The 16041-nt window shown below is 36.1% G+C and overlaps 1 protein-coding gene across 3 annotated transcripts in view; it reads left to right on the forward strand.

Moving 5' to 3' along the window:
- Positions 1-14955, forward strand: part of HNMT (histamine N-methyltransferase) — a 52420-nt gene extending 37465 nt beyond the window's left edge. For all 3 annotated transcript variants that reach the window (XM_059166743.1, XM_059166742.1, XM_059166741.1), the window contains 4 exons: positions 3117-3224; positions 4263-4393; positions 8099-8192; positions 14396-14955. In XM_059166743.1, coding sequence (XP_059022726.1) covers positions 3117-3224; positions 4263-4393; positions 8099-8192; positions 14396-14751 — 689 coding nt within the window. In that variant the 3' untranslated portion in view covers positions 14752-14955. The remainder of the gene's footprint in view (positions 1-3116; positions 3225-4262; positions 4394-8098; positions 8193-14395) is intronic.
- The last annotated feature ends 1086 nt before the right edge of the window (positions 14956-16041 follow it).

Genomic DNA, 16041 nt, shown 5'->3' on the forward strand with positions numbered 1-16041 from the left:
ATTTAAAAACAACAACAACAACTTAGGACAAGAATAAAACCAGATGGGAAACCAGCATAACAAACGAAAAGTAGAACTGCCCCTAGCAAAGAGGAAATGTGGTTAGTCAACTCATGAAGACAGAAACGGATTCTATGTGCTAATTCCTGATGAAAGAGTTTCATTATCTCCTTTTTTTGCTCATTTATTTCTGCTAGGGGTCCAGCAGAAAATTCACAGACACTTTATGGCCACACATAGACTCACAGTCCAGATGTTGTTAGGTAAACCCATGGTTTTTTTGTCTTAGGTGCTATTCTAATATTGTGCCTCCCATTATTACCCTAAAAAGAGGGACTGGCTGGCTCTGACTGTAGTAGAACATTCTGCTGCTTGGGAAAATAACAATATAAGAATATACCCTGGGGATGTTCTAGATACATCCTGCCATTTAGGTAGACCAAAAATGTTGGGGTCCATCTTAGGAGAAGAGCTAATAAAGCCCTAAGAGGAAAATTAATACAATCTCCTGAGTTCTAAAATGTTAGATTTGGGATCCTCAGAAATGATTACTTTTTTTTTTGTTTAAAATATATGACTAGGTTGGGAATGCCCGGATGGCTCAGTTGGTTAAGTGTCTGACTCTTGGTCATGGTTCCAAGATTGCAAATTCAAGTGCAGATCAGGCTGTCAACTGGGTATGGAGCCTACTTAACATTTTCTGTTTCCCTCTCTTCTTGTCCCTCCCCTCCCTGCTCATGTGCTCTTTGTCTTAAAATGTATGTATCTAGGTTGATAGAAGAAAAAATCGAGTTTTTGGCCTCTGGTCCTTTGGGACAAGCTATAATCTATTTCTCATTAGTCCACAACTTTTCTTCTCAGCCTTTTGCCCTAGTAATTATTATTATTATTTTGTTTATCATTCAAAAATAGTTACTGGAAAAAAAGGGGAAAAAAAACCCTTCTTATGCCCTTCTAGTATTTGGTATCTTCCTATTTCTTAGTATGAAGTGTTTAGAAGAACAACCACTTTAGAGTCAGAAAAATGTGCCTTAAACTTCAGGCATATTAGTAGTGTTAAGTTACTTTAATCACCTTATCTGAATGGGAATAGTACTGTGAGAATTTGTGATAACTCTGTGGTCAGGATTAAGTGAGATGATCCAAGTAAAGTGCCAAGCACAGTGTTTGACAAATAGTAGGTGGCCAATAAGTGGCATCTAGAGTTACTACAGAAAGTATAAAAGGTGTCATGTTGGTGAGGCCATAAAATTGTCACATAGGCTCCTTTATCCTCCATTTCAGCTTCCTTACCACTCCTTCCCCTCCCCATCGCCACCAACTCCTACTGCCAGTACTTGGGGCTCTCATGGTGCTGTGTGACTGCCCTTTTTCCTAGTTTAGCATCTTTTGTTCCTGATTTATCTTCCTCATTTCCTTTCTTCCAGACCTCCTAGTCTTATAACTTATGCTTTTGTTGCCTACTATATCTATCCTTGTAGAGGTTCTGTTAATGTCATATATACCAAAATGTTAAAAACTAATATCATTTTCATAGGCTAGTCTTACCAGCACATAGGTCTATTTTAGTAAAAGTCAGCATCATAACCTTAAAGAATGAAAGTGCAGAACTTAAGTTGAAGGCATCAGCAATAGGGACAGAGGAGATATTTTCAAAGAGAGGCACTCAATGATAATGAAACTAATGAATAGCTACTGTTTTTTGGGTGTCTATTTTACACTGAGTTTTATATGCATTGCCTCACTAAACCTTCACAATGAATAAATTATGTACTATCATTATTGCTATTTTTCTGATGAGGAAAGTACAGCTTGGAGAGGTAAAAAAAAATTCCTGAAAGTTATATACAACTAGTAAGTGGAGAAGACAGGTTTAAAACTCAGATCCATCAACCATCACCATCTCTCTCACTCACTCATTTACAGGCTGAATTTTCAACAGGACAGGCATCTCTGTGTTCTTCCTATCATTATTTGCTAGAACCTAGTACAGTGCAGGACACACAGTATGCAATTAATTGTTTGTGCATGCATTAATGAATATATATCTATTTTGCCATAACCTCCTTTCCATTTTACCTACCGGACTCAAGTTTTCCTACGAGGTCCTGACTTACTGAATATTCCAAAATTCTGAGTGCCAGTAGTCCATATATACCATTCTATTCCCTGACTTCATGTCTCTATCTTGCTGTCCTGTCTACCTGCAATTCCTCATTCTCCCAGAAGTCTCTGAGCTAACTTCCCTTTACCTAGTAACACAGAGCTCAAGAATGGTCTCCCTCCATAAGGCTTTCCACTTCTCTCACCTCTCCTCCTATCCTTTTCCTCACCATCTCCTTTCCTTTTCCCACCATGGCTCAACCCAACAGGGTTCTTTCATGCCTGTGTCTTCCACTAGACCATGGTGTATTTGAAAGTGGATGTCCGACCTCTTTTTGTATCTTCTTTTTATGCCTAACACATTTTTCTTCTAACATATTTTTATATGGTTCTGGTGTGGCCTAGTTTATCAATTCTCAGGTACATTTAAAAAAAATATTTTTTAACAGCTCTGAATTTGGGATACATCTTTCAGTGTTTTTCTAATTTAGTGACACAAAAAGAAGAGTTGACTGAGTCCTATAATCAATGGCATCTTAGATTTAACATAATATGGTAATAGGGCACCTGGGTGGCTCAGTGGGTTAAGCCTCTACCTTTGGCTTGGGTCATGATCTCAGCATCCTAGGATTGAGTCCCACATCAGGCTCTCGCTCAGCAGGGAGGCTGCTTTCCCTCCACCCCTCTGCCTACCTCTCTGCCTACTTGTGATCCCTCTCTGTCAAATAAATAAATAAAATCTTTAGTAAAAAAATGTGGTAATAGATGATAAATAAAAGTTATATGTATGAAAGAAGGAATAACAATCATAGCCCTCCTTAAGTCGTATTATCATTCCTACTTATAACCTAGCTGTCTGCATCAGACAATGTGGCAGGGCCACAGTTGAACATTATTCTTTATTTATGTTGGGTTTTCCTAGTACAAGTAAGACAGATAATACGCTATGTCAGATTTATCTTCATCATTTCGTACTGGACTTATATTATAGGTTCCATATGCTTGTCTTCTAGGTGAAATTGATCTTCAAATTCTTTCCAAAGTGCAGATTCAACATCCAGGAATTCATATCAACAATGAAGTTGTTGAGCCAAGTGCTGAGCAAATTGCCAAGTACAAAGGTATCTGTATGCTATGGTGCTCTATGTAAAATCCTATCCTGAAAGGCTTATCATCCCAAATTTGTCCCCTCACTCATTAACAACATAGTTACTGTGGTATGTTCTTTGTAAGCTTATTGGGAAAAGAACATATTTAATTTGTTTTCTTGGAAGACATGACTAACACCTCAGAAATATGAACAATGAATAATTAGATTTCTTTTTGTACTGATTCTTCTATTCCCTGGTGATCAACTACTATTTTTGATGTTTATTCTTAGAGACAGAGTCATTAATTCATTAAAAAATATTTAAACAGAACCCTTGCTCTTAAATGGTTTGTGTTTAATGGATTATATATAGCAGGAGTCAGCAAACCTCTCTGAAAAAATACACAAATACACACTCTAAATATTTTTAGGCCACATGATCTCTCTCACATTAGTCAACTCTCCTACTGTAGCACCACGGCAGTCACAGATGATGCTGACAAACTGAGTGTTCATATGTTCCAATAAAACTTTATTTATAAATACTAAAGTTTGATTTTTATATCATTTTCACATTTCATGAAATATTATTCTTTTGATTTTTCCTTCAACCGTTTAAAAATCCAGCAGCATGAGATATGCAAAACAGGCATAAAGTCAGAAAGTGCAATAGTATATGTTTTTAGTTTGCAGTCTAGAAATAGGTAGTGAGCCAGATATGGTCCATCGGCCATGGTCTGCTGACTCCTGGGTTACAGAAACATATCATTTGTTTTCCACTGATAAAATTCACCAGTTGATTTCCCATTAATACTGATAAAATGCAACCAATATCTGATCAGCGTTCTTATAATTATTTCTTATTGACTCTTTCTTTCTTCCCTAATTTCATTTAATACTAGAAAAAAATCAGGATGAACTCTCTGGTCTTCCAGAGCTACATAAAAAAGAAAAATGTGCTTTATATCTGTTATGTATATAACATTGATTGCATTAAAATTCGAAATGGAAATGGATTCTACATTTGCAATTAAAATTGATGGTGTGCCATCTCTTTTCTGTATTTTAGAGCTTGTAGCCAAGACATCAAACCTTGAGAACATAAAGTTTGCTTGGCATAAGGAGACATCATCTGAATATCAAAATAGAATCATGGAGAAAAAAGAATTTCAGAAGTGGGACTTTATTCATATGATTCAGGTAAGAAATATTTATTGTTATATATTCTCAGGAGACTTTTTTCTCAGAAATATGTGTGAAGAATACCTAATATTCTACCTTTAGGAAGAAAAATGAAAATCTGATTTCTGATTTTACAAGTGAACATTATCCATCCAAATTGAGGATAAAGATGTTGATAGGACTGAGAGGTTCTCTGTAACATTAAAAAAGCCAGGTTTTTTATACTCCACACCTTCTGTTACTGATTTTTTTTTTTCAGTGTTGGCTTAATTAATTTTTGTAGGATTGGAAGTTCATAGATAGTTTTGAGGAGAGTAGAGTGTGACATATCTTAGCACAGCTCTAATGGTCTGGATGGACTGATGTCCAGAGTTTTTCTGAATCCTTTCCTTAACCTTCTTTGATGACCTGGTTAGTGTGCATGTGACAGAAGGGGAAGGTTAGATCATTCTTAGGTTGATAAAGTTTACTTATGGCAGTCATTCAGTAGGAATATATTTCTATGATCCAACACTGATAGTATATTTCTTGGAAATATACTAAAGGGTTTCTTGGAAAGGGGGTGACCATTCATTAGATGTTATGGGGATGGATTTATGAGAATCACTGATATTTCTGGATAGCATATGGGTGTATAGACTTTGGATGTTGTCTACCATTAGAAGATGTATATTTTAGAAATACCAGATACCCAGATACATAATCCATAAGATGGCTAACAGTCTATGATGTAACCTGGCTAAAAAGAGGAGGATTCAGAAAAACTCTGGACATGTTGTAAGAGACATCATTCTGTAGTCCACAAGTACAGTCATCCCAAAGGATTAAACCTTTAAGAAATCAAAGGAAGAAATGACTCTAACATTGGTATATCCAAGCAATACTACACCTCTGTTCTCCTAGCTGACAAAATCATTTACCTATAAAGGAGTACTTATATTGCCCATCAAGCCTACAATGTTTCTCTATTAGACTTAATTTCCTCCCTCCTCATATAACTATTTCATACATCCCTCTCTCTCCTTATACTTCCTGTAACCCCTTCACCACCACTCATTCCCAGCTGATGACCTCACTTCATACTGTATAGCAAAAAGAGAAATCATCCAATGGAAAGTCATCTTTCACCCTCCAAATTTATAAACACAACTGTATCTGTACCCACCATCTCTGTCTTTCATCTTATTACAAAGGCCTCCTTTTATCGAAAACCAGTACCTCCACTTGTGCTCTGGATCCCATTCTTTACCTGTTATAAAATGTTGCAGATTCAGAGATCATTCTCCTATTTCTCTCAAAATTTCCATGCGTCTTCCTTCTTTCTTAGAGCAACACTACTTCCTCTGCATTACTGTTCTATTTCTCTACCTTCCTCCCTGTCTAGCTCACATTTTCCCTGTGTTATGTCTTTGTCTCTTCATTGTTCCTTATAGTCTTAACACTCAAGTGACATTCTTTCAGCTTAATATTCACAGTCAACTTCAGAGAATCTCAGTATCTATTAGATCAAATTTCAGAGCATCTGTTATGGGCCACCTCCTCTTTTTAGCCAGGTTACATCATAGACTGTTAGCCATCTTATGGATTATGTATCTGGGTATCTATCCCTGTCGTGAACAGCATGGAATGACATGATACTAAATATGGCCCCAAAGCAGCATAGGCCATGTTCAGCTCCATTTTATTTCTTTTTTTTTTAAAGATTTTATTTATTTATTTGACAGAGAGAGAGGGAGATATCACAAGTAGGCATAGAAGCAGGAAGAGAGAGAAGGGGAAGCAGGGTCCCCGCTGAGCAGAGAGCCCAATGTAGAGCTTGATTCCAGGATCCTGGGACCATGACCAGAACTGAAGGCAGAGGCTTATCCCACTGAGCCACCCAGGCACCCCGCCATTTTATTTCATCCATTCATGTGAGAGGGGCAAAGTTTAAGTTGTGTTTGTTTAATGTAATAAATTCTATCATAGGCATCTACATAGAAATTAAACTCTTGCCCAAGAGAGATGGAGATGAGATATAAGAAGTACCTGTGGGGGTAGATTACAGGGAAGCAAAGGAAGCCTTTGGGGAAAATTTTCCACTGCCAATGTATAATTCTAGGCTCTGCCTTGCGGAGTGGAAAGACCTCTCCCTGCATTTCATCAGAAAATGGTCCAGAGTTATTAAAAAAAAAAAAGGGTGAGTTGACCCTCAGCACCCTGTGACCAGGGATGTAATCTCATGCTTTATTCAGTCCGTTTTCCTAGAGAATCTGTCAGTATCAGAGACTGCCATATTTTCTGTGATTTATAAAAAGCATCTGTGAGCATATGGTAAAGCTAGTGCAAAGGGCTTAATTTTAAAGCAGAGTTCTATGAAATGGGGGTCTGTTTTTATGGTGCCAGCACCATCTTCTCCCAGAACTACAATTCACAAAATATAGAGCAAGCATAGAATCAATGTCCCAATGTGGAGTAGAGACGAAGTATCTCCAGCTATAAATGTCTCTGTTATTTAAACCAGAAAGAGTAAATTTAAAACTCTTTGGCTATAATTAAACAAATACCATAGTCTTCTTAATTTTGGCCATTCTAACTGGTGTAAGGTGGGAACCACTTAATGTGGTTTTGATTTGAATCTTTCTGAAGGCTAATGATGGTGAACATTTTTTCATGTGTCTGTTAGCCATTTGCATGGCTTCTTTAGAGAAGTGTCTGTTCATGTCTTCTGCCCATTTTTTGAAAAGATTATTTGTTTTGTGTGTGTTGAGTTTGAGGAGTTCTTTATAGATCTTGGATATCAGTCCTTTGTATTGTCATTTGTGAATATCTTCTTCTTAAAGTGTTTTGTTGAGTAAAACTCTTATTAGCAATCAGGGAGATTAAAATCAAAACCACATTGAGATACCACCTTACACCAGTTAGAATGGCCAAAATTAACAAGACAGTAAACAACATGTGTTGGAGAGGATGTGGAGAAAGGGGACCCCTCTTACACTGCTGGTGGGAATGCAAGTTGGTTCAGCCACTTTGGAAAACAGTGTGGAGATTCCTTAAGAAATTAAAAATAGAGCTTCCCTATGATCCTGCATTTGCACTACTGGGTATTTACCCCAAAGATACTGATGTAGTGAAAAGAAGGGCCGTCTGTACCCCAATGTTCATAGCACCAATGGCCGCAGTCCCCAAACTGTGGAAAGAGCCAAGCTGCCCTTCAACAGATGAATGGATAAAGAAGATTCGGTCCTTATATACAATGGAGTATTATGCCTCCATCAGAAAGGACGAATACCCAACTTTTGTATCAACATGGATGGGGCTGGAAGAGATTATGCTGAGTGAAATAAGTCAAGCAGAGAGAGTCAGTTATCATATGGTTTCACTTACTTATGGAGCATAAGGAATAACACGGAGGACACTGGGAGATAAGAGAAGAGAAGTGAGTTGGGGGAAATCGGAGGACGAGACACATCATGAGAGACAGTGGACTCTGAGAAATAAACTGAGGGTTTCGGAGGGGAGGGGGACCTGGTGGTGGGTATTATGGAGGGCACGTACTGCATGGAGTACTGGGTGTGGTGCATAAACAATGAATTCTGGAACACTGAAAAGAAATAAAATAAAATGGAAAAAAAAAAAAAAACCTCTCAACTTGAAAATCAACCTTTCTAAAGAATATATAACCCAAGTAACAAAAAAATTGACATAGAAAAGTGTCTAATTTCTCTTTTCTTTCATTTCTAGATGCTGTATTATGTAAAAGATATCCCGGCTACCCTGAAATTCTTTCACAGTCTCTTAGCTACCAATGCTAAGATGCTGATTATTCTTGTGTCAGGTAAATTATTTACATTCACCCTGAATTTTAAAATGGTAATAGTGCCTATGTGCTTGGATATATGTGTTTGAAGGCAGCTGCAATATTTTGTCTTCATTATGAAATTCTTGACTTGGCTTCTAAGCATAGTCAGTTAACACAGTATTAGGAAAGTCCTTCACAACAGCTATCAATTTAGGGGGTCCAGTGGAATTATAAATTCTTTTTTATGCAATGTAGAGCAAATACCACTAATACAAATTTTTTAACGAGGCCAAAAATAGCGAATATTTCTGTTTACCTCCTTTTTGTTTTTCTTTTTTTTTAAAGATTTTATTTATTTGACAGAGAGAGATCACAAGTAGGCAGAGAGGCAGGCAGAGAGAGAGGGGGAAGCAGGCTCTCTGCTCAGCTCGATCCCAGAACCCTGGGACTAGGACCTGAGCGGAAAGCAGAGGCTTTAACTCACTGAGCCACCCAGGCGCCCCTCCTTTTTGTTTCTTGAATGTTTCTTTCCCTTCTGTGATGTTTATTAATACATAAATAAAGGTTTAAATATTTGGGATACCTTCATATTTGATTAGTTTACATTTCTAGAACCTATCAATATTGCTCATGGTTGATTTTCTCAAATAACTACCAAAAATTGTTCACTTGTTTTGTATTACTGTCTTATTTGTAAAACAGGGCATTTGATCATGTCATGTTGCTTCCAGTATATATAGTAAGTACCACACAGAGAAGTAAACATGTTAATAAATGAGACACTGACATTCTTGAGTTCATTAATTAATTACTTCTTTCATTTAGTAATCTTCATGGATTGTATACACAGTGCTAGGCTGATTGATTCTAGATATACAACAATCTCTGTCTTCCTAAGTTTATACCAGACCCCATACTCAAAACCATATGCCATAAAATTCATCAGTTCTTAAATATGAAGAATGACTTTAAGGATGGCAAACAGGGTTGTTGCCTGTAATTCTAGGTTTGAACTCATCTGGAAGTTTTGCAAATGAGAGTTCCTGCATACAACCTCTTCCCTAAAGAACATTTTGATATACTATTTTTATCTGTTGGTTAATTAAAAATACTCATTTATGTGGGAGAGTTCTATCTCCCCATTTAGAAGGGCTCATGTAAACTGGATGCTTCTTTTTAACCTCCATCTAAATCAAGGCACTTGGGTAAAGCCATTATACTACATTTAGGAATACAAAAGAAAACTTAGTTGTGACCAATGAGGGCAGTCTATTCTTGATAATCTGTATCAATAATAAAGAAACGTGTTAGCAATAGAAATAATAATTCATCCAGAGTTTAGGATGTATTTCATATAAATAGAAGATCCACTCTTATTTATATTTGGTTTATTCTTAAATATTTCAGAAGTTAAGTATTTCAGTGTCAGAAAGCAGTTTTCTATATTTCTACCAAGAGGAAAAAGCCAGCCTAAGATTTAGAAAGTGACGTGAGTAGTCTATACAAACAACTGAGAACTGGCTAAGTGCCCTTGTGAATACAGTATTCTGCTAGCTATCTCTTGAATTGCACTAATACAACCCATAGTATATTGGCATCAAGAAATGTTCAGATCAAAACAGGTGCAGTGAAATATATGATGATACATGCAACAAGAATGCTGAGGCATTTCCTAGCTGTGTGAATGTGGTCTGTGAGTCTTAGTTTATTCAAGGGCTATTTCTAGATGATCATACCTATATTATATTGCATCTATGCATATATATGTTTCATATGTACTATGTATATATCCATTCACAGGGAAAAAATCAAAGAAATGTAATAAAGATTCAAATATCAGTTAGCTTTTTCATAAAAAGTATTTTGAGTCAAAATTACTCAGTCAAGGTAGTTTGATGGTGGAAATATTTTGCTAACTTTTTCTTTATGTAGTAAAAAAAAACCCTCTTCATTACTGTATTCAGCATGGGAGACAGGTATCCCAAAGAGGATAACACTACTCATAGACATTGTTCCTATACATAAGACTAGAACAAATAACAAATGTCCAATGATTAAAAGGACTCCAGTGACCCCTTGCCTTCATCACATGCACTTTTCTTAGAAGAGAGTTGTGCAGCTACAAGAAAAATATCATATGTACATTTCTTCTTAAAGAACCACTTAACAAAAGGAGAAGATAAATTTAGGCATTTTATTTTGGACTTTCCAATTCTCTCCTAAGGCTAAAAGTTACAGATTTATTGCCTCTATCAGAAGAGTTATTAAGGAAGGAAATTAATTAAATATACATAATAAAAAGTAAGCCACCTTGTTCAATATAGTTTCCTTCTCAGTAAAGGAAAAGGTAAATAAAATTGTCAATATACTGAAATTGTCATCAATTTAGTATAAAGTGAATGTCTCCAGATTCCCCAGTCTTAAGGGATCACTCATAACTCTTGCAAATCCAGGAAAAATGATGGGATCCCTTATCTCAAGTAACTTGGGTCATTCATCCCTTGCTCTGTGACTGCTGAGGATCCTGGGAGTCATGCTTACATGCTCCTGATGGTTACCAACCACTGTTTGCCCCAAACTTCTGCTCCCAGTTCAATTTTTGATTTCCTATCTCCATTACTTTTCCACTGCTTTGGAGCAACTCTTATGTAGTGGAGGACTGAGGCATGTAAACACTTGGAGCAGTGTGCTAAGTTCCTTATCAGAGGCATATGGGGCATATAGCATTCTAAACTACTAGTTCTGAATGTGTCTAATAAAAGAGAGCATATTTTGGGACGCCTGGGTGGCTCATTTGGTTGGACGACTGCCTTCGGCTCAAGTCATGATCCCAGAGACCAGGGATCGAGTCCTGCATAGGGCTCCTGGTTCCACGGGGAGTCTGCTTCTCCATCTGCCCTTCTCCTCGCTCATGCTCTCTCTCACTGTCTCTCTCTCAAATAAATAAATAAAATCTTAAAAAAAAGAGAGAGCATATTTTGGCTAAAACGTACTACATGATGGACATGGAATCAGAGAATATGGAAAGTTCTGGAGATTTGAAGAAAGGTTTAATAAACAGGAGTAAAAGACTCAATAAAGAAGATTAACATTCACAGAGACACACACACATGCTCAAAACCCATGCTGAAATAGGCAGAGAAAAGCTATGAAGGGTAGGCAAATGAAACTCATTAGGAAAAGAAAAAGAAATTGAAATCAGAATTAAATGACAGCATTTACTGTTAGAATACGTGTTGCTTGAGGGAAGAGATGCTTTTCTCTGTGTTTGTAAGTATCAGTTACAGAACTAGCCCAGCTCAGTAAATATTCATTTAATTATAACAAGCAGAAGTTCTTGATTATATAAAGAGAAAAGATTTGATTTGGGGATGAAAAGGAAGAGAAATAAGGACAAAAGAGGTGGATTTTTAAAATGAGTGTCTCACACTAATATCAGTAGTAGCATGTCTTTCCCCAAATGTAGTAGCCAGGCATTAATTTTGAGAGTTGCTGGTTAAAATGTAACTTCTCTGGTTAAGGGGGTTTTGCCAGAAGGAGACACCACTTTTTTGTTCATCCCTCTCCTTACCCGACTAAGGAAGGAGGCAAATCATGGTGTGTTATTTTTAATACAATGAGAAAAAAAATCTGGTTTATATCATGTTGGAAACAAAAGTAACACCATATGTTGTGCCCACCGAGAGCCATTATGATAATGCATCAGTTAGAAAGTGTGTAATTGCTCAGCTCAGAAATGGCACCAAGTCACACAACACTGACACCAGTAAAACTTCTGCAATCAGTGTTTGGTTATTTTTTTTTTTTGTCTCTGTCAGGTTAAAAATAGAAATAATAATGATAATAATGAAAATAATAATGAAAATGATAATGATAATAGAGCCTCTTTTCAACCACTGAAATATTTATTTTCTCATAAAGTCTTATTTGTAGGCATATTCTTATTTGGGCAGATAATCACTGTCTGTGTAATAAAAGATTTTTTAATATAGACTCATGACCCTATTTTTTTTTCCCATTAGACTGAGGTTTTGTTTTTTTCTGCTTCATTCCAATTTTACCCTCTAGAGCGTACCCTGTGGTTATTACTCCCTCTTCTGAAATATTAGTTGAATGTCAGTTATCTAAGCTATTTAAATTTTACCTTTTTCTCCTCGGTTAGTCCCTTTTGTTGAGTTCAATCAGGAGACTTTAGCCCATGGATGAGGGCCAGGGTTCTTTGAACAGCCAATAATTATATACATAATGGTATGGGTATTTATTGTTTGTGTATTATGCTGGAGAGTCAATTACTTCATTAGACCATAAAAGAGGTTTGGAAACCCAAAAACCTCAAGCCTTTGAAATCTTCACTATTAATCCTGGAATACAGGTTCTCTCTTATATTGCTTTGCCAAGTCCAACTTAATTTCCTAATACTTGAACAAAGTTTGTTTACTTTGTTTGCCAATCACGGTTCTTAGTTCCTTTACTTTTTCTTACCCCAATTCTATGCTATAAATTCTGTATTTATCCCTCTTTGCAGGTGATAAAACTGAGGGGAAGCTTCATAAAGCTAGTCAGAGGAAAAGCCAGGCTTCATACTAGGCAGTTGGCTTTAGAGGCCCTCTACTACATTGTATCAATTGATAAATATTAATTGGGTATGTGACATCCCATTATTATATGCAGGTATTAGAGGGTCCACAAATAGATGCTTATTTCTGTTGAGGTATTAGTATTAGAGATTTCCAAACAGCAAGTTTGCTTTTTCATAGTCTCAAGATTACAACCAGTGAGAATACATTATCAAACCAACTCCATATAATGTTCATTTATTTTGTGAGTACTTATTACCCATCTGCTATGTACTTAGCATTGTACAACAATTCACTTAAATTATCTCATTTAGTACTTGCAGTTGCATTTGAGGTATGTACAGTTATCCCCACTTTATAGATCAGAAAACTGAGGTTCTCAGAGACTAAAAAACAAATCTCATCTTATTCATGAAGTGTCAGAAGTACATCCCAACCTGTGTCTCTCTCCCTCAGAGGCTGCATCTCTTAGCTTCTACACTGGGCCACATTATCCATTAAACACAATAGACATTGCTAAAACATCTTCTAAAGCTGGGGACAAAACTTGACACATTGATACATTTAAAACTGTTCCTCCCTCATTCTTCCCATTTCCCATAATGGCAATTCTCTCTTTTCAGGAGCTTGGGCCAGAATCATTGGGTCACTGACTCCATTTTCACTCATACCCAAAATCCAAATTGTTGGCAAATCTCACTGTATCTATGAGCATAATATAAAAGAAATCCAACCACTTCTCATCACTTCCAAAAGCTAGCTACTCCAATTTACCATCATCTGCCACCCAGATTATTGTCATAACCTCCTTACAGTTCTCCCTGTTTCCACCCTTATGGGCCTATAGTCTATTCTCATCTGTGTGACCAATTAAACTTATTAAAATATAAATCAGGTTAAGTCACTCGAATGTTGTATTGCTCAATATAAAAGCCACATTGACTACTGAAATTGATATGTAAATGAATTGCAATGAAGTAAAAGTTAAAATTCATTTCCTTGGTCATACCAGCCACAGTTCAAATGTTCCTTAGCCACAGATGGTTACTGGCTACCATATTGGACAATGCAGATACAGAATGTGTTCCAGAAAGTTCTTTCAGATAACACAACAGTGACTTCCCATCTCACTCCATGTGATATGGTACCCTACCCACTCCCTCCACCACTCATCCAACTTTATCTTCTTCTACTTTCCCCTTTGCTCACTGATTTCAGATCTCACTGGTTTATGGCCAGTTCTTAACATGACAAGCATGCTCTCACCTCAGGTCCTTTGTAGTTGCTCTTTTCTCTACCTAAGGTAATCTTCCCTCTCATATCTACATGGCTTGTTCACATATCCCTGCTCAAATGTCACATTATTATCAAGAGTTTCTGTGACCACCGTATATAAACCGTAACCCATACAACTCTTTGACCCTCCTTATTCCTTGTTCTGATTTGTTTTTCATTAGTACTTAGCACCATCTGATATGTGATTTATTTAATTGTATATTTAGCTTTCTTCCCCCCTTCTGTGTACCTCTTAAATTAAGCTACCCAAAAGCAAGAATATTTATTTATTGGCTGCTTTATTCTAAGCATGTAGTATACTTCCTGGCAGAGAAGGGAAATGAAAAGAAGAATAAGTAAAAGCATGAGCTTTCTTTTATCACACAGGAATCAGCGGCTGGAACAAGCTGTGGAAAAAGTATGGATCCCGCTTACCTCAGGATGACCTCTGTCAGTATGTCACATCATCTGACCTCACTCAGATGCTGGATAAACTGGGGATTAAGTATGAATGTTATGACCTTCTGTCCACCATGGACATATCTGATTGTTTTATTGATGGCAATGAAAATGGAGAACTGCTTTGTGATTTTTTGACAGAAACCTGCAACTTTAATACAACAGCACCACCTGATCTCAAAGCAGAAATTATGAAAGATCTGCAAGAGTCTGAGTTCAGTGTAAAGAAGGAGGGAAAAGTTCTTTTTAATAATAGTCTGAGTTTCATAGTGGTTGAGGCATAAATATTAATCATGAAGATGTATTCAAAAAATTATATTTTGGGAGCACCTGGGTGGCTCAGTGGATTAAAGCCTCTGCCTTGGACTCAGGATCGAGCCCCACATCAGGCTCTCTGCTAAGCGGCGGGCCTGCTTCCTCCTCTCTCTCTCTGTCTGCTTGTGATCTCTGTCTGTCAAATAAATAAATAAAATCTTTTTAAAAAATTATATTTTGAATACTGTTGATCACTTACTTCTGTATTAAAATTATAAACACATCCCAATATAAATACCAATATAAATAGAGCATTGTCTCATATATAAAATCTAGAAAATTCCAAGACGTTCTCAGATTTCCATGCATATCATATAGGATACTGTTATTCTTATCCCATTCCTTCCCCATATCAAGAGGCCATATCAGGCTAAATACCACCTAGGCTATAAAAATGAGACAACTAAGTTTCACTAGCTTATGGACAAGAAAATCCTTTCCATTTGTTGATTGTACTGGAATTTCCTAAAATATTAATAAAATATTAATAAATAAATAAATTTATTTAATTTAAATAATATTTTTAAAAAATTAAATCAAAATTAAATTTAAATTAAATAATTTATTTAATTTAAATAAAGTAAAATAAAATTTGATTTAATTTAATTAATAAATAAAATAATAAAATCCATATACTATGGATTCTTTAAATACTACAAAATTATATACGTATTGATATATATGAAAAAAGTATATGTTTATTTTTTTCCTCCTTCTGTGAATTATTTGTGCATATTCCTCTAGTAGTTTCTAACTTGTTTTTATTGATACTAAAAATAAGCACCTTAGGATATTACAAAATTATTTGTCACATGTCCCATTTTCTTCCACTTTGTTTTCTCTTTATTGTTTATCCTTTATCTTTGATTTTATAGTATTTGGTTTGCTTTTGATACAGTGAAGTTTTTTTCAGTCAAATCTTCAGGTTTTATTTTTCCCTTCTGGGTTTCTGATACATTTTTAAAGGCCTTCTTAAAGTTTTAGAATCTTTACATATTTTATTATAAAAATATAGTTTCACTTTAAAAAAATAAATCTTCATATTTTTGAAATTTACATAAGTATAGGATTCTGGGAAGATGGCAGAGTAGAGGACCCGAAGCTCACCCAGTCCCATGGTAACACTCAAATCAGCATAAATAACAGAAAACCACCCAAAGACAGGCAGAAGAAACTCCATAACTAAAGGTAGAGAAGAGGCCATGTGGAAGAGGATAGGAAAGGTGAAGATGAGGTGGGGAGCTAAAAAGGCCCTGGCT

This window comes from Mustela lutreola, chromosome 3, assembly GCF_030435805.1.
Source record: "Mustela lutreola isolate mMusLut2 chromosome 3, mMusLut2.pri, whole genome shotgun sequence".
Taxonomy (NCBI): domain Eukaryota; kingdom Metazoa; phylum Chordata; class Mammalia; order Carnivora; family Mustelidae; genus Mustela; species Mustela lutreola.